The sequence below is a fragment of the Temnothorax longispinosus genome, chromosome 7 (assembly GCF_030848805.1).
Source record: "Temnothorax longispinosus isolate EJ_2023e chromosome 7, Tlon_JGU_v1, whole genome shotgun sequence".
NCBI lineage: Eukaryota > Metazoa > Arthropoda > Insecta > Hymenoptera > Formicidae > Temnothorax > Temnothorax longispinosus.
The window spans coordinates 4,760,359-4,786,000 of NC_092364.1; the positions used below are offsets into that span (position 1 = coordinate 4,760,359).

At 36.2% G+C, this 25,642-nt stretch overlaps 2 protein-coding genes across 7 annotated transcripts; one reads left to right on the forward strand and one right to left on the reverse strand.

Annotated features, from left to right (window-relative positions):
- Positions 1-1,055: 1,055 nt before the first annotated feature.
- Positions 1,056-25,163, forward strand: Naus (cortactin binding protein N-terminal like nausicaa). 3 transcript variants are annotated; one of them, XM_071784731.1, is made up of 8 exons: positions 1,056-1,994; positions 2,131-2,232; positions 2,596-2,820; positions 2,954-3,575; positions 3,740-3,835; positions 4,089-4,198; positions 6,565-7,044; positions 7,243-13,764. In XM_071784731.1, the coding sequence occupies exons 1-8, from the start codon at positions 1,713-1,715 to the stop codon at positions 7,255-7,257; spliced, it is 1,932 nt and encodes a 643-aa protein (XP_071640832.1). In that variant the 5' UTR covers positions 1,056-1,712; the 3' UTR covers positions 7,258-13,764. The 3 variants fall into 3 exon arrangements, with proteins under 3 accessions (XP_071640832.1, XP_071640833.1, XP_071640831.1); XM_071784732.1 differs by lacking the exons at positions 6,565-7,044; positions 7,243-13,764 and adding an exon at positions 24,977-25,163; XM_071784730.1 differs by having other exon boundaries at positions 6,565-13,764.
- LOC139816901 (uncharacterized) lies at positions 15,459-19,108 on the reverse strand. Of its 4 annotated transcripts, none has more exons than XM_071784727.1 (5): positions 18,996-19,108; positions 16,923-18,338; positions 16,313-16,562; positions 16,135-16,202; positions 15,459-16,064 (listed from the first exon to the last, which is right to left on the reverse strand). In XM_071784727.1, exons 2-5 carry the CDS (start codon positions 18,313-18,315, stop codon positions 15,703-15,705), a joined length of 2,073 nt encoding a protein of 690 aa, XP_071640828.1. In that variant the 5' UTR covers positions 18,316-18,338; positions 18,996-19,108; the 3' UTR covers positions 15,459-15,702. The 4 variants fall into 4 exon arrangements, with proteins under 4 accessions (XP_071640828.1, XP_071640829.1, XP_071640827.1 ...); XM_071784728.1 differs by lacking the exon at positions 18,996-19,108 and adding an exon at positions 18,926-18,947; XM_071784726.1 differs by lacking the exon at positions 18,996-19,108 and adding an exon at positions 18,833-18,891.
- Positions 25,164-25,642: the final 479 nt, after the last annotated feature.

Sequence of the window (25,642 nt, forward strand, 5' to 3'; positions counted from 1 at the left end):
CCTGCATGTACAACGAATTTATTTCCTGCCAGTCAGCATCGCGTTCTTTATTTGTCTCGTTATAACCGTACTTAAATTTGGCGCGTTTTGTAATTCATTGTTTGGCCGCCGCTGTCGTTGCGATCTAGTAGCCCGACTAGCTTCAATAAGTGAGTCACCCCCCACCACCGGAGTTCCCAGACCTGTGTATACGACCGTGGGTCTACGTGCCTCACTAACGGTGACACCCCCCACCACTTAAAAACACAGGAGTTTCCAGACCTGTATGTAAGACCGTGATTACCACGTTTGTGACGAGATGACAGATGAGTAATCATCGATGTATGATGTATAATAATAATAACAATGGTAATAATAGTAATAATAGTAACAATGGTAATAATAGCAATAATGCTAATAATAGTAACAATAGTAATAGTACTAAATGTACTAATAGTAGTCAAGTAATAATAATAATAAATTGTAATTATAATTGTATTATGTATACTCTCATATTATTTTATAATATATCTATGACGTTGACTGAAGTGCTTGAACGATGGACACGAAGGTTTATTATTTCGATCGCATTTTTCGATATATTTTTTTTATTTTTTCTCTCTCTTTCTCCTTTGTCTCCGATGGCCAAATATGCATACATTTGTCTTGTTTGTAGCGCTGAGAATGTAACAGTAGGCCACAACCGAAAGAATCGATGATCCAAGATTTTTTAATCCGAGCGAAATCCCGAAGTACGAATGCCCCGATTTTTTCTGAGATCTACTGCGTTCTATTACTTGACAGCTATAAAATCTGATTTATAGTAGGATTGTCAGTACGGGACATCGTTGAAGTATACCAAAAAATCCGAAGAGAGACAGGAGGAGGACGATGAGGAGCTCGAGCGTCGACGCGCGTCTTCGGCGTTTCGTATTTCGCCGCGGCAACTTGGTCGACCGCTATCGATACCGCGGCCGTATCGATATCCGACCCGGCGCGGAATCGATATCGATGGTAGATATCGGTGGGGGGGCGCCTTTCACGAGGGGACGATCTGCGATCATCAAGTTTCGCTTGGCCGTACCGTGTAGAGCAGTGTAGAGCTGGCTGCGCTTTGTGCGCTTGATTTGTCAAGGGGACGAGCGTAGTGTAGCGAGACTAGCGAGAGACAGAGCGGCCCGCCGTGCCGGATGCCGCCACGTTAATATACGTTCCCGTCGGCGTCGAGGCGCCGATCCGACGAGTAACGGACCCAGGTGACCGGCGACGAGAGAACGACGACGACGTCGACGACGACGACGAGAGGAGAAAGGACGAGGAAGACGAGGAGGAGAACGACGACAACGACGACGACGACGGGAAGAAGAACAACGCGCGGCCGTCGGTCCCGTGTCGGCGATGTGGCGAGCGTCCTGGGCCGCTGGATGTCCGGCGGGGGTGCTCGCGCGTCCCGTGACGGCCGTGGCGAATCTCCGGATCGAGGGGTGAGGGAGTCGACGTAGGGAGCAGCTTGGGGAGCGCGCTCAGGCGATAGCTCGTGCGTGCGAGCGAAGTGCGAACGTACGAGTGAGCGAGTTTCACGAGATCATCCTTTCCGAGCCGCGCGCCAGAGCCGGGAGGCAACGACGACGACAACACCCCCGCTCGTCGTCGTCGACGGTAGGTAGATAGCTCACCCTCTACGAGAGAGAAAAAGAGTGAGGGAGAAAGAGAGAAAGAGAGCGCGCGCGACAATGGCATCGCAGAATCAGGGTGCCGTCAACGTTACCTCGCCCGGTATCACGTCGGCAACGACGACGATGACAACGACCACGGCTAACGGGCCGCCGTCGACGTCGGTGTCGTTGCCGGGCACCACCGTCCCGACCAGCGCGGCCACCATCTCGGCTGCGAAGGCGCAGACCCTCGCCTCTGGCGCTCAGCCGTCGCAGTCGCAATCCCAGCAGCAATCGCAGCAGCAACAGCAGGCCAATAACATCGAACCGCTGGACAAGAGCTCCTCCAATACTCTAAAGGTACGTTTCCTGGCATTGCGTCTTCTTCTTGGCTTTGGAGTCAGATGAGCTGCGAGCCTGATGAGGCCTTGCGGTATCTGATGAACTGCTGATGAATTTTGGGAATGTTTAACACGTGCTTTGTGCATATTTGTAGCGTAATCCAAAGATGGAGCTGAGCAAAACTGATTTGCTGAAGTTACTGGGATACCTGGAAGGCGAGCTCCAAGCGAGAGACATAGTGATAGCAGCATTAAAAGTAATCAGAATAATATAACTGTTACTAAAGGATAGTTTTTAGAAGGGTCTTATAGTTGTCCTCTTGCATAACTGTAGCAAGTTTTTTCAGCTTGGACAGTAACATGCATAAAGTTGTTGGATAATTGTAAAGCATACATAATGAGATTTGATATTCTTTTATTTTAAAACTATCTCACTGTATTATTTTTTAAAATGATACAAAAGATAAAGAAATTATAAAATATTGAGTTAAATTTTAAGAGTATTTCTTGCATGACAACGTGTTAATTCTCCAAGCTTTTTAATCATCTTTTAACTTCCAGACTATGTCGCGTAATGGTCGTTTGGCTTGTTGCATAACAATCATCGTTTTTCCTTTCAGTCAGAAAAAATGAAACACCTTCTAAGTTCCCGGTATCTTAGTAGTACTGCAGATCCACATGCGGCATTAGCTCGCGACATTGCGATAGTAGGTGGTGTTATTGGTGTTGAGGGAAATCAAATTGATCAACAAGTCGCTAGTCTAGAAGCACTAGTGACACAGCAAAGAAAGGCGCAATGTAGGATGACTAAAGTCCTTAGAGATGCTGAAATTAGGCACAGATCGGTATGTATCTTATTTTTATCGTGTTTGTTGTTACATATTGTAGCAGCAATGCGATATATGTGTAGCATAAGTATTGCAATGTATTATTTTATTTTATAATTATTTTTGCCTCATTATGAATAAATATCTTTAGGTAATTAAAGAATTGGAGGAAGAGAAGCGGAAACACGAACATGATACCGCTCAAGGTGACGATATCACCTACGGTCTTGAGAAAGAGCGGACAAGATTAAAGAAGGAATTAGAATTAGAGAAACAAGAAAAGAAAAGACTAGAGATGGAATTAAAGAAGGCCAACGATCATCTCGAGGAAGAAAAAAATCGACAGAAGCAGATAGTACTGCTCCTCTTAGCGGAACGTAAGAAGATTATTATGAAGTACATTGAGGAGAGGAAACGATCTGAGGATTTGGCACAAATACTCAGCGAAGAGAAGGTGAGGATAGACTCGATGGCCGAGGGCCTCGAGGAAGAGAGTAAAAAGTCACTGCAGATGGAAGCGGAATTAGAGAAGCAATTAGCGCAATTCGACATCGAGAGGCAGCAATATCGGCAGGCCCTCGTGAAAGAGGAAAAGAGAGCGAAGGATTTCGAGACGGAATTGGAAAAGTTACGAGTCGAAATGGACACGTGGAAGGAGTCGCAGGCTCGCGGTCCTGCCAGGGGAGTTGGGGTAACTCCACCACCGCCACCCGCAAAACCAGCCAACTTGGTCGCCATGCCGACACTCAGGCCGGCTAGTGCTCCACAACCAAGTATGTTATTGCAAAGTTATAAAAATAGAAATTACGCATATCAAAGAAGATGTTGTTGATTGGTATGAATAATGAAGGGAATTTTATAAGACACAAGCTCACCCTTGATATATATGTTTGATATTACAAAAGAATCTCTTGTAATTTTTTTACATTTTTTACAGTGAAAGGGGCAGTCTTGGGTACAGGGACACCTATGGTTAGCAGTAAAGTTGTTCAGCCTACTGCGACAGTATCCAGTGTTCCTGTCAGTGGACCAAGTAAGATTTTTTTTAGATATCTCAATATATAACATAAACAATATGTACATATAAAATTTAACAAAATACATTTTAAATAGTAGTATAAATATATAAAAACATGTATTGTCCTTAGTTTAAATGAAATCTTTGATAGAATATAAATTCTATATACATATATATGAAAATATTATTTAGTCAGTTTTATATTGAATTGCATAGCCGTTTTAAATGATAAAATGTTAAATAATAAACATAATTTTTTTTTCTTTAGCGACTGGGATTGCTAGGTCTGTAACACCTGGACAGGCACTTCGCGGAGTCGCATATACGCCTAATTTAACATCTGTGGGTGGAGAATCTACAGCTCCTTCAGATACGCAGGTAACCTATCCACATTTCCCTACACACTCGACGTTAATCTAAAGATTATATAGAGCCTATTTATACACGATAGATATTTTTATATCTGACGTTGAGAAGTACTCGTACTTCGCTAGTATTTTCTTGAAAGAGAGAAAACAAAAGATGCTAATTTATAAACAATTCATCATTGTAACGATAGGAAAATTTAGTTGGAAGTAGAAATCAGCTAAATCAAGTCAGTATTGTGTTTTGTGCGAATAATAAGGATTAGCTTTAATTCGATATATTTTGTGTGTCATTTAAGAGATATTATTTAAAAGTAGATCCTGAAAAAAAAAATTAAGTTTACATATTGTAAATTATAAAGACAGATAAAATATTCTGTCTTTTAAAATAATATAGAATTTTATTACAAAGACTGTAATTAATAATGTAAGTAGGCTCTTTATAATTCAAGAGATACATAACATTGAAATTTTAGGAAAATAATTTTCCGTGCACAGTGTACCATCAATATAGATGTTAAATCTTGATTAATAATTGAAGAAATTTTGAAACATTTTATATTTTTGAAGTGTAAATAGTTGTGTATTTATGTTGCATTTCCAATCGTTTTTTTTTTTTTCCAACTCAAGATCCATCTTATGCAATTAAAATATGTGGAAGAATTGTGTATAAAAAAGTTATTTAGCGAATAATATATATATATATATATATATATATATATATATATATATATATATATATATTATTACATCACTTCCTATAGCTTTGTTTAGTAGGAATAACGTATTTGTTATCACTGATTTTACACAAGCATTTTATAAGCTTTCCTCTAGTCTTATGTATCTTATTTCTATATTTTTATAGATCATAAATATATCGCACTTTAGTCGTATATTTATTGCAATTATATAATTATTATTATTATTACAATTAATATGTATTCATCTTTTTTTATTTAAAAACAGATGTTATATGTACCTATTTATTAATTTTTTTTTAATGAAAGATGTATACATTTTGATAACCAATTTGTTACGTTCCTTTGCAAATAACATTTGGTTACAAAATAAAGACACGAAATATATCTGCACTGTTAAATTATATAACAATGCAGAAATGTTTATGTAGAATAATATTAGATATTACATATTAAAAGAAATAAATTTAAAAAACTAAATTAAAAAAGTGAATTTCGCTTGTTCCAAAAACAACACCGTTCTTGGCTTCTACATAATTTTATGTTTGATGCACAAAACTTCTGTATTGATCGGAATATATTCTCGCTACTTCTATCAGATGGTGCACTAAAGTTTAAGAACCGTTGCCTCACACTACAAATAAGATCGCTATAAATGTCCGCAAGATTATTTTGAGCCAGTTTTGTTTTACGTTATACATGTATATACCTTTATATACACGTTCACGATTTATTTAAAAAGTTAACAGTTGTACACTCGCAATATTACACACACTTCCACCGTATACCGATCTTATAAGTTAGCACATCATCGATACCTAGAGTTATATTTTATTACGATACTTTTATTTTGTGTACATAAGATTATTATTATTTCACATGTGTACATCGACCGATTCCTACAATTAAAAAAAAAAAGATTGTATGCAACTCATTTCTGAGCTTTATTTACAAACTGCCCCAGCTTGACTTCCTAATCGCAATAGCGTAATCGCTACTACTAAATTATACGGTCTTACGGTCTTACGAACTTTGACGTACTACTACTACTTGGTTTGCACCATATCTTAACAAGTAGATGAATACTTGGCCAAATCGAATTTGTTACATTCCGACACAGTCTGCAGATTGAAATATTTATTTCTCAAAAACATAGTCTGTAGCTCGTATATTTTCTCTGAAGATCTGTTACGCATATTAAGTTCTACTAATATATTCTTTGATTGTGTAACTCCAACACCACGTCTCAAAAGTCTTATTCTCTGATGATTTGCGAGTATGCCAGAAAAAAAGTGTTCCTATATCTTCGGAATTATCTATTAACAGTTTGATGATATACGCAGAATTTAATTTCAGCATTTCGAGAGCCTCGGCCTGAGTTGTGATCGTTTGCTGCTTAAATAACGGTGTTTCTCTCTCCTCCTCTTCGGGTTTTGACAATTTTTTTAAGCTATCGTACCTACCTTCCACCAAGTCTGTCTCTGTTTCTCTCTCTGTCTCTCTCTCTGCTTTGGATTAGTTCTTTGGTATGGTTCTTTTTTCTCCACCACCACCCCTTGCAGAGAATAACGGTTTTTTAACGGTGTGCTCGGTCTTGTCTGGCGGCGGAGCGTGTACGAAAGCGACCGTCTCCGCGGCTCGGCTCTCTGAAATCGGTCATCGTTCTGTGTTCATTCCTCAGGCCGTAGACAAGCGACAGCCGATTGTACCTGCGCCCGTTAGTACCGCGGCCGCTGCCGCGGCTAAGCTTATCACGTCGTCGCAAGCCGCCGTCGCCGCTGCGGGGAAGCTCGGTTTTCACGTTGGCCAGTCTTCAAGTCCTGCCGCCAGCCCCACTGTTCAAGCACCCGCTGCCGCCGCCGCTACTACTGGTAGTGGTGGTGGTGGTGGTGTCCTGCCCGCGAAAAAGCCGCCGATCTCGCGCGGCGTGCCGCCCCCGGTACCACCGAATAAGCCAGTGGTACCGCCGAAAAAAGAGGCGGCCGCTTACCTCCGAAGACCGGAACTGCAATCGCAGAACGCGCCGCCGCAGGATACCGTTAAGTACGGTAAACAGGCGGTCCCGTCGCACGGTGCGACGAGCGGAACCGCTCCTCCCATGCAAACGCATCAGCAGCACCCGCTTCCGGCGAGCACCACCCAAGCCGCCGCCGACGAAGAGGTCAGTAACAAGACGGCGGAGTCGAGGTAGATTTAGCGGAATAATCGTCATATATTCGCGTAAATAGGGTAAAAAAAAGATGCACCCTCCAACAAACGCATAATACATGTAAATACGTACATACACACTTACATACTCACGCACGCAATACGCAATATGTGTTCAATATACAGAGCATCGTGTGAATGTTGATTTCAGACAAAGCCGCGTTGATTTAGCGCCGAAATAGAGAGAGTAAAAGCGTACATACACTGCGATACGTAATAGAAAAAAAAAAGAAAAACCGAGACGCTACGTCGCAAAAGCTTGATGGGAATCTATGCTGGATCTGCACGGTGCAAGAGATTCCGCGCGGGAGACCATTTCTGAGATTGCCAAGGGGGAGAGAAACGAAAAGGCGAGGCGCTTTGTACATTCGATAGACTTTCGATAGACCTGTCCTTTGAGGACGGCGAGCGGTGCGTGTTGTACATTACGACTAGATCTCATCATGGATCGGCGGCGTCCGATGAAAGGATTTCAGGATCCTATTTGCAACGGAACGGCATTTCGGGTTGTGACCGGAGCAACCGCGAAAACTTAGAAATATTTCTCAGATATGTAAGATAGTCGCTGTGTAGGTTCCTAGCTCATTCTGTACGGACATTGATTATTATCATTGACGAGCACGAGTCGTTTTAGGCCAAGTATGGAGCGTTGATTACGACGCGTAGATTTTATTAACGTCTGCAAAAATTTAAGGGCTCGTGTAATGTCAACTCTTAATTAGATTTTCGTTTTCTACTTGAGGAACGATAACGCAAAACGAGTTGAATCCACCTCTCGCAAATCTTATTGGCTTTGTAAAAAAATTTTTTTGGTACACATATTTTTATATATTTATAAATTTATATATATACATATATATATATAGATATATTCTGCAATCTCTAGATATTTTTTCCTCTACCTTTCTCGCCATTATATGTACTAGATAGTACACAAAGTAACATCAAGAATCTCAAGAAAATATCTCTTTAAAACAGACTTCGATGTATGGCGTTTTGCAAGTTTACCACGAGTTTATCTGACCGGATTCAATCTGTTTCGCATGATCGTTCTGCATTTACACATATATATATCACGGGTAGAACTATAATCTTTACAAGAGGATAGTGCTAAAGCATTAAATAAATTTAGTTAACTAAACCAGATTGTCAGGTGCGCAACTTAGAATGGGAAACTAGAAACTCTATCACGTGCTATAATCACTGCCTTGTCTCACATAATTGCGTATACAAGCTACAAGCTTTAGAGCTATCTGGAAGAAACTATTGTACACATTGCCAAAGAATAGGCGTCACTGTTTTTTCAAGGCACAATTAATTTTGTCATTGGAACTTTAAGAAAATGTCTGAGAAAATGGAAATAGAAGAAGATCCAGTGTTTTCTACTCAATCCTTTAAAACCCTTGATATAAAGAAAAAGATGGTTATACATTTGTACATTCTAACGTCTTCTTTTTTCATATAACGATTCATTCGTATCTCAGGTAAAAACGCTGTGTTACGCTAAAGTGTACGATGAATAGGTGGATCGTAGAGATATTAATTTCCTTCTCGTAGGTTTTTTTTTACTGTCATTAATTTAGCACGATAATTGAAACCTATTATTTAAATCACGAACGCTAGAAATTTGCATTTATTGATTACGATTTGATAAATCTCACGCAATTTACCGTGTATCGTTGACGACACGTTAATCCTTGCAACGTCTTAAATAGCTTTTGTCTTTCAGATTGTGTTATTAATCGTTATTAATGTAAAATCAATGTCCATCATGCGTAGAAGAATGTATATATAGCCTTATGATTTTAGGATTCTTAGGTGGCGTATCCCTAATTACGAGATACGGGGTATGATCTCTATGAAATTACGAATAATACTCCTGGCATTGTAAAGTCTTCCAGTGTTTTACGTTATACGTACGTTTGTAGAATTTAAGTTCAGGGTTTAGTCACGACAGTCCGATAATAATATACGTTAATTGATTGAATGTACCCTCGCTATATGTAAGGACTGAGTCATCCTTTCGATCGTCATTGCGAAACACAAGCGGACAAGTAGCAGGAACTGGGACCAGGGCCAAGGGGATTAACATGCAGCTTGCAACACACCGAGAAGAACATGCTCGCAATAATAGCAACAGCAAGAGAACAAAAGTAACCGCAACAATAAATAGTGAACTTTAAATAACGATAACAATAATAAGATTAACAAATATATCGCTAATGATTACGTTGATTATTGACGATACTAGTGGTAATAACTGATAATATGACATTAATAGAGGGAGAAAAAGTAACAGGACGCTAACAAATGTGTAATTTTAGTAGCATTTAGCAGCAGCAGCAGCAGCAGCGACAGTAACAATAGTAGTGTATCAATTAATAGTAGAGAGTAGCGCTAATGACTACAATAATAATAATAGATGTGCTTCTCGAAATAAGGGAGAGAAATCATCAGCAAAAAAAGTTATCGATAAAAAGACGGAGATCTCATCGCGCGTTGTGCATACTCACTATCTCTAAGTCAAAATAATTCAACAAAGAGATTCGTCCGAGTTAGATTGGGTGTACATTTAAGAGTTTTACTCTCCGAGTAGTGGCTCTCTCGATAGCAAACACAGTTTAAAGTTAGAAACGAGGAATGGCTTTTAATGGCTAGAGTCTACTCGAAACTATTATCCTCCAAGAGGGCAATTCTTGATATGTATTTGTACGCTATAGATATAAAAATTTATACGTATATATAGAAAATGGCAAGGAAATGTTCAGTAAAACTCTTAATGAACATCTGCTTTCGAAGGCCGCTGTGTTCTTACGTATCATTCATCGCACGAAGTTTTCGTTTTTCGTGTCCATGTGACTAATGGATAGCTTAATTAGCAATTGACACGAGAAGGGTCCGATAATACTCTCGAGCGAACTATCGAAAATTATCTCGCGTGTTACTTGGCAGTGTTTTACATCCCTCTGACTATTTTATGATTTTGAAGGAACTGCTGCGTAAAATATCATATTAATCAAGAAACGGATCCTTTTGGTGTTAATTTTACACCAACGCGCATATATATATACACTCGTATAAATACACAAACGTAGATCCAAAAAAGACGAATAATACTTTGTATACTTGATAGGTAATTAGTGTACATAGATATTAGATATGTACGTAAAGACGTAAGTTAGTCGTAAAAAAAAAAATAGAGACGTTGATGGTATTCAATGAGTCATACAAAATCGTATTCATGTCTTGTTAATTTTATCGAACACATGGATGTATATACGTGTATAAGGCATAGTATACCAGTCGCGTGTTAGAGGCGGGCGGGTTAAAGTTTTAAGGGAGACAGTCATTTTCTTGACACTGAAAAAAATGTGAAATGCGGATATGTACTGAGTATTTAGACGAACGTCGGACAATTTTGAGGCCTGACAGCCTCGCATTTTGAGACTGTCGGGAGACTCTATTCTGTAAAATTGACTCATATCTAATGCTAGCGAGCCGTCACTCCACGATCTTTGTTGGCATTAATTGTACTCATTTCCAACTGCATACGTTAATGGTGGTATTTAATAACCGCATACTTTAATGATGAACCCTCTTGACAATGCAATTTATTTCACATATGTTGCAAACTTTTCTCCGTCTGTCCGGGTTTGCTAAAACCGGATATTAATTTCTAAATACCCCAACAAAAGCTATGCAAACGCGTTTTACATATAAAAAAAGGTATACATTGTAAATGTCGAATTGAAATCTGAAATTTGAGTTTCTCATGATACTGTAGATCTCGTGGTGTTGTTGTCTGAGTAGGAGTATCATCATCGGGTGACTGTCCTCGTACGTAGAAAAGACTTTACCGTTTAAGTGATAGCGAGATATTAGAAGAGAGAGATAAACTTTTATACATGCGAGATGTTCTCGCGAACTCCATTATATGCATATTACGTAACTCAATCAAAGCGACCCTTTTCTCTCCGCAATCCCACACGGGATTGCGTGTGTTTGTTAGCGGCAATTGTGCTAAATAGAGTAATAAAGTAAAAGACATTAACCGCGATCAGCGGCTACGAGCGGAATAGAACCGAAAATCAGAGTAAAATCGAATCGTGATTAACTGTAATTATAAGCCAGTAATTAGTTCGGCAAATGTACAGAGGGTGCGAGTAAAATAAATTATTTGTTTTAATTCTCGCAGATAATAAATGTAGTGATAATTTTTTTTTCTATATTAAAATATCTGGATTCTGTTAAATTTTTTTTTTACATTTCTTCAGTTTTTAATAATTAAAAGATTTGATTAGATATCTATGATAATAAAGTAGCTTAGCTACTTTCAAGTTGGAACCATGTTAAGCGAGATAAGAAAAGTAATAACTGGCTCGTATTGAAATTTACTATTGTTGCTAGCGTGCAATTGCTATTGAAATCACATATTTTAAATATGTTCTTCAATACGCCTTATCGTTGCTTGTCTTTTACCTTAGTACGACAAAGCGCGAGAAACCTCACCCATGTCAAAGTACCGGATCAAAATAATTGTACTCACGATTGCGAACACGAGACGAACGTTTTATAAATGTTATATTATTAACTATATTCTCTCTCTCTCTCTTTCTCTTTCTTCAGAACTCTCTCGTAGTAGATAGACCGTTGTTCTCGAGCGGGGCTGTCCGAGAGAATACATTATATTATTAATTGACTAATTATCAGAACGTGTGTCTCGTGTGGCTGGATAGGCCGCGCCGAGGCCTTCCTCGAGATTGTAAATACTATAATTATTTAATACCGCTTATATATATATATACATACGAATTTCTAGACTTAAATAAAAAACTGTGATTTTTTTACGTTATTAGGCATTATATATATTCGGTTGCCGATTTATTTACCGTCTGCTCTGAGTTTACCGAACAGCCTATCGCCGATGTAATTCAAGGCTTTTACAGGCTTATTAAATGTTTATCTGTGTTGTATATACGCTGTTAGTCAATAGCTTAAAAACTATTTTTTAAAAATTAAATGCTCAATTTATTTTATGAGCGCGGCTTTTCTCAAAAAGAAGGCAAAAAAAAAAAGATAAAACAAGGAACAACCGTTAGGTAATATTATCAAAAATTTATAAAATTCTTGATACGAAACTTGATATTTCTTAATGTAATAATTACTGCTGTGTAGTAACGCTGTTAGAATTTGTAATGAAATTTTAACATATGAGAGATTAATAGGAGAAAGATTGTTCAAATTATTGACTGATAGTGTATATTTTTAATATTCTTATGTACTTCTTTTTATTGTACGGTTCTTGGCGTTAACTTTAAATCTCATCACAATGTAAATATATATTGGATAACTCTCTCTTCTGTGCTTTTCTAAAGAATACTGTAATGGTATCGAAGTTCTGTTCGAGATCTTCCAATAGCATTCGCAAATCTCGCATGGGATTGCGTTAAATGATGACAGAGATGAAAAATTCAATAAATCGGACTTTCTTCGACGATTGTACTTAATATGCAATTCGTGTACAATTTGTAAATTCGTATTCGCAAATTGCGTATTCGTCGCGAGATATCACGCGCGAGAGGGATATTTGGACAGATTTGCAAATAGTTTGCAAAAAAAATTTATCGTATTCTTAATTGATATACTCTGCCGCGATCACTGAGCGTTAGAACATAGACGAACCGTATATTTATTTTAAGCTATTTCGTGTATACTGAGATATATCAGCATGGTACCTGTCAATATTGATTGAGTTTACATTGATGATCATGAGTAGCGGGCGGTTTTATTAATGTACAGAATTCTAGTGAGTTTTGCAAACGCATTTGTCGCGGACGAAAGAGCGTTTCGGGCTGTAAAACTAGCGTTTTAATAGTTTAAGAGATATAGATATATATAAAAGAATAGGAAAGAAATGCGCTAGCGTTTTTTTTTTTCGAAAGCGCAGTTAAGAAATTATGTCATAATCACCGATCTGTTTCCTTTGTGGATAACGCGAATTACGTATGTAATCTCGTTGCGACGTGCGAATTTGTTCGAATCCATTCAAAATTCACAATCGACCAAAATTCTGGTACAACGAGATGTTTTTCTTTATAATGTTTACTTTACGACTGAACGATTTAATACTAAAATTGAATTTATGAAAAATGAATAGAATTTTTTCAATGTAATTTAAATTTATCTCTGCGAATGCTTTAGACGGTGAATGTATTTGATCTTTTCATTCAATAAGTTAAAAATTTTAGTGCCGTTATTAAATGATATCGATTACGATGAGATTTTTTTTACGAAGAATTAAGATCACTCGTGGGCAATTACACACGTAAATCGAGTAATTAAGATGCATGAAGACTGAGCAGTCTAATAATAATAATAAACTTTCAATAAATTTCGACAGTCTCGTTCGTCAAATTACGAAAAAGGAAGGCTGGATTCGAACAGCGCAACTAAATGTTTAAGAGACATACTTCTATTAAAATCTATTTAAGTACTTCGTTTCTATCATAATTGTTCCACATTATCATCATCATTATTACCTGTCTTTTATAGACTGTCATGATCATCGTCATTATCATCCTCTATGTCCAGAATGACAACAAATGTAATGTAATATAATAGTAATTGTTATCTTCTGTGCTATACAAAAGGAAAAATATACATTGACATATGATCACAAGGCTCTTCTTTCTCCCAGTAACACTTCTTTAGACACCTAGGACTAGATGATTTAAGATGACCAACTTGGAAACTCGTAATAGTTTATTTATTATTATTACTTTATTGCTAAACATTTATGTTCGTGTAAAGATAAAAAGGAGTTTTTGTCAGAAAAAATTTATAAAATTCTCTAAAAATACCTATATTGAAAATTATATCAATAGCCCAGTCAAATTAGATTATTTTTGGGCGTTTAAATGAAAAAATTGCCGGCAAGCTAGAAATTGGTATACAGGTTCATTTTAGTGTTCTTTTAAACATACTAAAAGTCCCCATACTTAGAGCGTGAGCCGGCTGCGCCATCTTGAAAGAAAGAGTACAAAAATGGGTTTTTTACGAATAACTCGGAAATTATTAGTTTCACGGGAAAGAACAAGATCAGAGCGAAAATGTAGCTGATAAAATTCCTCGCAATTTGGTTTTTTGGTTCACGTGGTTTTTTGGTCCACGTTTTTTGGTTCATTATACGCGGGACGGCGTATCATTGATTTTAGAAAGCTCTCACAAAGCATCCTTTTCTTCCAAATATTTACCTATCTTTGTGAGGGATCAGACCGTCTTAGAGCAACGAGAAGATTGGGAGATTAAACAGGAACCGATACCGGCGAATGACGATCAGAATCAATGTTTTAATTCACAGACGTGGATCGACAAGCTTTTAATTAAGCGAAACAGTGTGCAAATGGAGTGGGTATACGTACCTACTCTAGAGCTTCTTCAAAAAGTTGAAAAGTTGAAGAAAAAATCAAGAAAAGCAGCTGACTATGTGTCAAAGTTCACTTGATATTAATTAATTTTCCGGAATACTAATGCTAGAATAACTAAGATAAATTTTTTGCATCCAGATAATTTAGTGTGCATTGATCACTTTGAACGCTTTAGTATTATTTTCATTTTATATTAAATAAAATCATTGTTATCGGCATTTGTATTTGTAATTAAGTGTTATTATTTTTATTTAACATACCTGTTATCAAAAATATTGTTTTATTGTATTAAATTAAGTTTTGCTATATTTTATATATAATATTGCAATACATATATTATATAATATAAAGTATTATATAATACTTATATAATACTTTATATCATTATAAGATTTTGATAAACGCAAAAATATCCTGTGCATTATTTAGAAATCATTATCATTAAGATGCACCTATTTGCGTCCATGTAAGGGTTATAGCAGAATAGAAGACCAATATACGAGTATAATCTATTCCAATTTGATTAAAAATCATTACTGATTGAAAAATATATATTTCTTTATGGAAAAAAGCTTTTGTTTTGACAAATTGCTACATATTGCACCGGAAAATTATAAAATTACGCGAAGGTATCATTGTATGTCGTTGCGTCCGCCTGATTCGTTTTCGAACGTATTTGCGTCCATTGCGTTGCCCCGTTTGCGTCAGGACGCAAACTAGTACACGATTTGACTGCACTATTTTGCGTCCGTCATGGATAAAACAAATATGTATTGGATGTTTTACTATCTACATTCCTGATAAAAATAATTTATAAAAATTATATTTATTATAAAAATGAGTCCATACTAGTTAAGGCGATTTCCAAATTTAATGGTTCGTAATTTTACTGTGAAAATTATATAAATATGACTGGTAATACATCAAAAACATTATAAGACGTAACTTTTGTTTCAAAATATTTATTCGAGCTACTTAATTGGTAGTGATCGAATTAACATTGTTTATTGAAAAAATAATCATCAAATAACAGCTGCTACTTATGATCGATTATTAATCATTTATCATTTATGAAAATTGTCGTTAATATTATTTTGTAATACTTATATTATTAATTTATTTAAAACATAATAGAACAATCATAGAAAATTGAAAAATAATTATTTACGACCAATTTGCTTGCATTAACGCTTCCTTTTTTTCACATCTTTAGTTTTAGATGTTTTCTTTTCAGCTTTTTCAAGCTCTTTCTGGGCTTTCTTTTCAGCTCTTTCGATTTCTTTGCGTTTCTTCGTTTCTTCAGCTATCCTCTTCTTTTCCGCAGCTGCTTCTTGACGCATTCTTTTTCTATTTTCCACTTCTACTCGATGTTTCCTTTTTTCTTCTTCAAGATGATCATGATGAGCTTTCCATTCGGCTGACGTGGCAACACTCGGTGTTTTGATCCTCGCCTTCCTTTTCTTTTCTGGGCCAGTTTTTGGTTTAGGCCAAAACAAGAATTGTTTGAAAGGGGACGACACGTTTGGAGGAATGTGGTTCGTATTCTCTGTAAAAAAAATCGCAACTTTTTCATTATCTTAAAATTCATTGTGTTGCTGTGAGAAATCCTAATTTACCTTTATTGTCACTCTCTTTTGATACATGTGGTGCAGTGGTTACATCTTCAGTGTCAATATTTGTTGGCCTAAAACGAAAAACAACTATAAAGCAACAAAGTAATGTTATGTGCATTGCGCGTGTAAATTATAGGTGTATGAGGGTATCAAAAAAGTGTAATTCATAAATAAAATGTACTTTAAAATTGACTCGCAGTTATCGTTGTTAATCTCGTGAATTTCAGACAACAGCGGCTCTTTCTGCTCGTCAACAACAACAAGATCTTCTACATCTTGCTCTGCCGACTCATTAAAAAGTTCTTGAAATGTTATGTCGAAAGAAAAGCCAGAGTTTTCGTCGGGGATAGTCTTACAATCGTTATCATTTTCGATGACAATCAAATCGATTTTTTCGTTTTTTTCTTCACCAGGAAAACTTGATGGATTCCCTTATATGTGCAGAAAACAACAATTCTGAATTAAAATGATTGCCAGAGATAATGTAGAATAATTTTTCGAATGATAAACTTTTTATGCCAATTAGACATGGTAAAAAAATTCGTTTAAAAATTTGAAGCTCAATTTTGATTGTACTATTGAAATCGGGTATCGTCGAGATTATTAAATTTATTAATATATAATAAAATTAAATTTTATATAAATTGAAAGTCTACAAACCACTATTCAAAAAATAAATATAATTATTAAAATCAGTAAAATTATTAATTGGAAAGAAATTATGCGATATACTGCACACAAAAAACCTGAAATTTGGTGAAAAAATTAAAAATATGTAAAATGTATCGTACTTGTGATTCCAGCAACTTTTTGCCAAAATAGAAAGAGACTTCGATCGTCGACAGCGCCTTCCCAAACGCCAGTTTTACCAGCTTCTTTAAAGTCTTCCAGCAATTCGCTATCGATGTTTTGTTCGATGAATTCCAAATGACTTTGATGGGCAATTTGGATGTTTTTTGCATTCGTCGGTGTCATCTGCGTCTGTGGACTTTCTTTTGTCTTCTTCAACAGTTCATTTTGTGCAAGTGCGTCTGGTGAAAATGGACAAAGACCACATTTTTTGAATCCATTCTTCATCACCTCTGGCATATTGATTTTATCGACAGCTTTTTTAAGAAGCTGTCCGAAATCTTTTTTACGTATTTTTTTCTGAAAGTTATCAGATTCCATACACCAATCGTTGATAGTATTCCGCCAGGTAGATTTCAAGGTATGGAAAAGAGCAACGTCGAGGGGCTGAATAAGATGAGTCGCGTTGGGAATAAACGAAACCAATTCTATTCCCTTACTCACACAAAATTCAACAAGTGGTACCGTCACATGTGAAGAATGACCGTCAACGTAAAGTATCACTGGTCTTTGGATGTTATTTGCAGTCAACCAGGGTTCAAACGTGTGAGTAATATATTCATAAAAAGATTCCGCTGTCATCCATCCGCTGCTCGTTTTCCCAATGACCCAATCCGATGGCATGCTTTGCGAAATGCTGTAAGGCAAACGTTCGTAGGCGAATACAATCATAGGGGGAACAAGATCACCGTTCGCATTTGTCATAAACAAAACGGTGAGGCACTCTTTCTCATCATTTTGAACATAATTATAGACTGCCTTGTCTCCTTTCTTAGTTAGAACTCGCTCTCCCTTGGGGCAAAGATAAAAGGCAGATTCATCGCAATTAAATATGCGAGATCCGTCGATGTTCATAAGATCTTTTTCCTTCCAATACTTTTCTACCTCATCGAACCACGCCCTTAAAGCTGACTCCGTAATCAAAGCTCGACTTTTGCTCAAATTTTGAGCTACACGTTGTGAAATCTGCGGGTGCCGACGAAAAAACCCTTCAAGCCACCTACGCCCTGGGCGTCCTTCAGTAAAGGGAGTTTCTCGTCTTAGTTTTTTGACTAATTCTGCCACACTGTGCACGAGAATCGTTTTTGTGACTGGAAAACCTCTCTTACTAAGGTATAAAATCCAATTTTCCAGCTCTTCTTCCTCTTTAGTTGTTAGAACTGTAGCAGGTCCCGATGATGCTGCCAAAGGTCTTCTCCCTTTCAATTTGTCGAGAAGCGTTGTTTTTGGGATGCCGGTGATTTTGCTAACTGAAAAAACCGATCTTCCGGATCTGATAAGTCCGAGAGCATCATTTACTTCAGCCTGCGTCCATTTTTTTCTAATTTTTCCCATTCTTGATTGTTTACAACGTCGCACTGCAAAAAATATAATCGTATTCTAACAGACAATTATATACTTTCCGATATACATATATTATAGAATTCTCTTTATTTTAAGCAATCCAGCTCAACAAGCTATTCAAAATGATTTCATCACACGAAAGGTCAGTAAATTATTAATTTTACACAATAGTAGCAAAGCAGGGCAACAACATCCTAATGTACATGCGTACGTCAATTAATGTTATCCTGATTTCTTGTTCATCATTGACGTATCTTGAATGATAAACTAATGAATAAAAAAAATTCACATTTGACAGTGAATCGTTCGGTCGCAAATAGAAACAGAATGTGTAGGGCCCCCATTTGCGTGTGCTCTTCAGAGGTTATGGTGGACTTGAATTATTCTGATAAAAAGTATATTACTTTATAGGTTGTGCCGCAGGAAAAAACAGTGCACATCGAAAAAGTGATATTTTTCGCATCATTCACGACAATTTTTAGCATGAATACACTGACGATTTAATTACTTTGAATATTCGAAGCAACCGGACGCACGCATGAACATTAGGATGTTGTTGCGTTGCTTTGCTACTATTGTGTGAAATTAATAATTTACTGACCTTTCGTGTGATGAAATCACACGTTTTGAGTAGCTTGTGGAGCTGGATTGCTTAAAACACTTGGACTTACCTCGTGATTATTTCTCAGGATCCACAACAACGATAACCGATCTACTAAGAATTTGCCCTCAGCGCACGCTTATACACAGATGGTCATTCACGGCGCGGACTATGAAAATTGAAACCGTGTTATAATTTTTTAATTTCAATAAAACACATTTTAAAATAGACACAATTATAGAATATTGTCTATAGAATGGAATAAATATTCTTCATGAATCAATAAGTGTGGATATTAATTGATTTTATTATTTTTTAATCAGATTCGGATGCAAATAGGTGCACGGACGCAAATAGGTGCGTTTACCTTATACATATGTGATTTTGACTGACAATGAGTAAGCTCCGAATTAACTTTAATAGATTCTTTATGTGACCATACGCATGTCATTAACATTGTAATTTTATTCGTGTTTAGACAACTTTTGCAATATTGCATAATTTTTTCCGCATCATCATTTCTAGTACAGTGGACCGAGCCTGAAAGCTATATTCTCAGATTCTTGAAATTGCAAGTCGTACCGCAACGTCTTGATTGCAATACCATCAGTCCTTCATCTTTCTAAACATTCTCGAATTTCCAAAAGCACTTTAAAATTAATGTGCATCTCGCAGTCATATTACAATTGAACAAAATATGTCAGATATTATATCCTTTTGAATTAACATCATATTCCATTAAGCACACGTTATTCATTGATCTGTTACATTTTAATAAAGAGACGCGATAGGTAATACAATAACGCGAATGAAATCGTTGTGACAAATGAAACTTCGTCGTCTAAACAAATTTTCTGACAGAGAGATAATTGTCGGTGCAAGTCGCGTATCTACTGAAGTAGAGAAACGTTTAGAGTCCATAATTATAATAACTCGACGATAATCTTCCTTACCAAGTATGCGAGAAGAAACTTTGTAAACTTGTTACTGTAAGGCAGTCCGAAGCGCCTTAAGACAGATTTGTCATTCGTGTGTGGTTTAATTAGGATCTCCAACAAGTTTAAGTAACAAACGCGCCAGAAATTACGTTATTTTGACACAAAATTCTGCATGATGTATCGCAAATATCGAAATTGTCTTTCTCTTTCCCTTTCTTCTTCTTTTTTTTTTTTTACTAAACTCGTTAAAGGCAGCTATTTATCAATGTCGCAAAAATTTTCGCGCAATGCAAAAAAGGGAAGAAGAGAAACATCACGTCGCAGAGTAAATTCATCCTGGTTTGATATTATATATTTACCCGCGTGAAACAACACGCGATCGATCTCTATTTCCACCCTCAAAACGATATCACGTGTTTATTCGCCAATTTACCTCGCAATTATGACGCTTCTCGGAAGCAGCCATTTCTTATCGTACCTTTGCAGGGCAAAATGAGCGCTCGCTTGAGGATGGGAGTATTATTTTCAGTTTACCGCGAGTACATACGCGCATTTGTATTTATTAGGCGGTCGCGCGACTTATCGCGCGGATCCACCCCAAAGTAGACCCGTTTACTTCACAAAATGTGCGCGCGATACGACACACAGCTATAGGTGTACCGCGAGTATTAACTGCAAAAAAGTCTTTTTCTTTATCTCTCTCTCTCTCTCTTTCCGTCTTTCAACCCCTTTCCCCCTCTGCTAAATCATCATTATTATTGTAGTATTTCTTTATTCTGTAAAGTTAAAATCCATGATTTATTCCATGATCTATATAATTCAAGCGCGCGTCTATTTCTTAAAGAGAGCTTTCATCTAGATCTTTTTTATTCATTACATATTCTTGTTTTATTCATGAAACATATAGGACGAGAGGCTAATCGTTAACAATTTACATTTTTCGTGGCGAGATTAATCCAAGATGTACATACTACGGTTAATTGAGTTTCTAGATTCTGTAGGGTTTTAGAATTATACTATACGTTGATTAAATTTAGCTATCATTTTAAATAGAAATAGATATATCTTTATACAGATATTACAATATACAACAATAAGATTGTAGTGTATATCATTGATTGCATAACATTTGATAAATTTGAGTGCATAATAATCATAATTTCAAATAATAAATAATATTTTTTTTATGAGAGACGAAAATAAAAGATCAGTCTATTTTACAACAAACAACGTGAGATTGTTATTTCAAATCGCAGTATTGCTCCACACACACACACACACACACACACACACACACACACACACACACACACACACTCTCTCTCTCTCTCTCTCTCTCTCCCTGTCCCTTTTCACCACTTTGTTATTAGATAACGTGTAAATGGCGGAAGTCTCTAAACGCTGAGGTTTCCAAATGGCACAGTTTTGAAAATTTTCGCCATAAATGGTTATATCTTATGTGCCAGGATTTACCCCGCCGTATATAGTGAATTTACAGCTCCATTACACAGTAAAAAATAATACGTAATTTTAACATTTTTTACATGTCCCAGAAAGTCCACTCTAATTTTTAAGTTAAAATGACTCATCTATCGTGTGTTACTTGTTGACAAATTAGAAATGTTAATTAATTGACATTATACTTTACATTTATATTTGTTCCTTTGACTTTATTTTTCAAGTTATATTAACACATGATATTAATTATTTTACAAATTTTACTTGAATTATATGTTCTTTAAGATTCAGTCAATTATTTCCCGAAAAATTGGAAAAATTTCGGAACCGGTTTCCAAAAAATCGGTAATGAAAAATTATATACTTTATGGCAATTCCCGGAAAGTTCTACTCCTACTTCATATATAATTCTTTAAAATTCGGTCCATTAACGAATGAGTAGTTCGCGGACAGACAGACAAACAGTCGGGTTTTATATTATAAGTATGTTTTTGGCACCAGTTTTAAGAAAATCAATACATTCATGAAAAATTTAATTTTTTTCTGAACCGGTTTCCCAAAACATCGGTAACGAAAAATTAACCACATCATGGCAATTCCCGGAAAATTTTACCCCTACATCATATACAATTCTATGAGATACAGTCCATTAACGAATGAGTAGTTCGCGGATAGACAGACAAACAGTCGGATTTTATATTATAGTATGAAGTATGATAGAGATATATATTATTTTTCTCGCGCGTTGCGCGGATGTACCGGTAGAACGTGTTTCAAAATTTTTCAAATTTTTCGGGGATGACGGTGATGTGTATAATTTTTCATAACCGATTTTTTGGAAACCGTAATCTCTGCAATCAAAATATTAATATCGTTAAATATCAATACTACATTCTTTAGTTTTTCTACCTCTATTACATGTAATTCTTTCAGATTTGGTCAATTATTTCCCAAGAAATTTGAAAAATTTCTGAACCGGTTTCCAAAAAGATTAGTAACGAAAAATAATACACTTTATAGCACTCCCCAGAAAATTCTACCTCTACTTCATATACAATTCTTTGAGATTCGGTCAATTAATTTCCGAAAAATTGGAAAAATTTTTGATGATACCGATTTCCCCAAAGATCGGTAACGAAAAATTATACACTTTATGGCACTCCCCGAAAAATTCTACACCTACTTCATATACAATTCTTTGAGATTCGGTCATTTAATTCCCGAAAAATTGAAAAAATTTTGGTACCGGCTTCCAAAAAGATCGGTAACAAAAAATTATACACTTTATAGCACTCCCCGTAAAATTCTACCGCCGTTTCATGTACAATTCTTTGAGATTCGGTCAGTTATTTTCCAAAAAATTAGACAAATTAAAAAAAACCGGTTTTCAGAAAATCGGTAACAAAAAACTATACACTTTATGGCACTTCCCGGGAAATTCTACTCCTATTTCATATACTTTTGGTAAAAATTCGGTCCACTAACGAATGAGTAGTTCGCGGTCAGACAGACAGACAGACAGACAGACAGACAGACAGACGTCCGGTACTTATATGTATATACTAGCTGGTTACCCGGGCTTCGCCCCGGAGGACATATGTAATAAGTAACATATGTAATAAGTAACATATGCAAGACACGCAAATAGTCTCTCTCTCCTTCTCTCTCTTTCCCTCTCTCTCTCTCTTTCTCTCTCTTTCTCTCTCTCTCTCTCTCTCCCTCTCTCTCCCTCTCTCCCACTCTCTCCCTCTCTCTCTTCCTCTCCCTCTCTCTCTCTCTTTCTCTCTCTTCCTCTCTCTCTCCCTCTCTCTCTTCCTTTCTCCCTCTCTCTCTCCCTCTCCCTCTCTTTCTCCTTCTCCCTCTTCCTCTCTTTCTCCCTCTTCCTCTCTCTCTGGAAAATTTCGTAACCGATTTCTAAAAAGATACCGGTTCTCAAAAAAATCGGTAACGAAAAACTATACAGTTTATAGCACTCCCCGGGAAATTCTATCCCTGTTTTATATACAATTCTTTAAAATTTGATCAATTATTTCCCGAATTTGTCAAACTTCTGATACCAGTTTCCAAAAAGATCGGTAACAAAAAATTATATACTTTATAGCACTTCCCGGGAAATTCAACCCCTATTTTATGTACAATTCTTTGACATTCAGTCATTTGGAACCGGTTTCCAAAAAGATCGGTAACAAAAAATAGTACACTTTATAGCACTCCTCGGGAAATTTTACCCTTACTTCATGTATAATTCTTTGAAAATTAATCAATTATTTCCTGAAAAATTGGAAAAATTAAAAAAACCGGTTTCCAAAAAGATCGGTAACAAAAACTGTACACATCATGGCGCTCCTCATAAATATTCTACCCTTACTTCATATACAATTCTTTGCGATTCGGTCAATTAATTTCCAAAAAATTGGAAAAATTTCTAATACCGGCTTCCAAAAAGATCGGTAACAAAAAATTATACACTTTATAGCACTCCCCGGAAAATTCTACCCGTTTCATATGTAATTCTTTGAGATTCGGTCAGTTATTTTCCGAAAAATTTGAAAAAATTAGAAAAACCGGTTTACAGAAAATCGGTAACGAAAAACTATACACTTTATGGCACTCCCCGGGAAATTCTACCCCTATTTCATGTACCCTTGATAAAAATTCGGTCCACTAACGAATGAGTAGTTCGCGGACAGACGGACGGACGGTCGGACAGACAAACAGTCGGGTTTTATATAATAGTATGACTAGATTTTTCGCCCGCGCTTCGCGCGGGCTCAAAATCTATTCCCCTCTCCCCAAACTCATTCTTTAATTAGGAGCCAACAGAACCCCATAAAACCCAATTTTCAACCCCATAATAGCCATTTCCATAAAATTAGTAATCCTTTGATATCAATTTCATCAAAATCATTAACAAAAAATTAGAAAAATTTTGGCATTGGTTTCAAGAAAATCGATCCATTATTCCAAAATTATCCATTAATGAAAAATTAAATTTATCTTCCAAAAATTAAAACAAAAGTTGGTACTGGTTTCAAGAAAATGGGTTAATTAATACTTATTATTTCTCGAAATTTGAATAATTTCCAAACTGGTTTCCAAAAAATTGGTAACAAAAAATTATCCATAAAAAAAATTCATAGCGAATTCGGGCGCTTGCACTAGTGCACACTGAGTGCGCACTAATAAGGCTTGTTCTTAATCAATTGTTATTATTTACAGATTATCTTAAATACTTCTTAGTCTGTAAAATGATTTGTACAGCATCCATATAGATATTACAGATTGTTTTATTGGCTAAAAAGTTTTTAAATGTGTATTTAAATGACTTTAAATATAAGAATAGATTATAAACAAGCCTTAGTGCGCACTCAGTGTGCACTAGTGCAAGCGCCCGAATTCGCTATCAGTTTGATACCTCAAAGTTTGCGGAAATTGGAACAATCACAGGTCTGTTCACGATCGAGGTGCGCGGCGTGCGTTATCAAAATTTTGATAAAATACTGAAAAGAGCACTGGCAAGTCGTTACTGGTCAGCCGAGAGAGAGAGAGAGAGAGAGAGAGAGAGAAAGAGAGAAAGAAAGAAAACTTTCGAGTGACAGTGTATCTCTCTCGGTACAGTCCTAGCTAAAAGTTTATCTATAGATTTGTTGCGTAGGTCTTTCTTCTACTAGATGAACCGTGCGCTGCCATTGGAGGTGTGAAAACAGCATTAGCAAGAATAAAAGACGACAGCAAGTCTGCAGTTTTTCATCAACACTTCAATTGCAATGAATAAGTACTTAATTGTCAATAATACTTTTTTAAGCAATTATCTCTTACAAAGCTATACGATAGATATCCGATAAAGAAATTAATTTTGCAATTTAATCTCTAATAATTGTAATAAATAAAGATGATAATTTAGAGATCGGATTATATGTATTTTAAAACGAGGTGGAAATTATAAAAGTGAACAGATTTACTTATAGATTTTGACAAATAAAATCGTGGATAGGTACTCTAGTGAATTTCCTCACTTTTGTAATTTTCACATCGTTTCAAGATACACAATCGACCCATTGTTCCTTTTATTTATCGCAGTGCACAAACACCATTGTACGCATATACGTAACTCTATATATATTATTTCACCTCGTAAAAGTATTATTCTGTCTTTTAGATTATTTCTCTATGAAATTATGATATGCGCTAAAGAGCCGGAGATTTTGGCTTTTTAATAATTATAATAAATAAAATAATCTACCGCTCCTTATTTACGCGGGTGCATAATATACATATACACCATATTTTTATCATATTTCGTTTCGCAAAAATAATGATT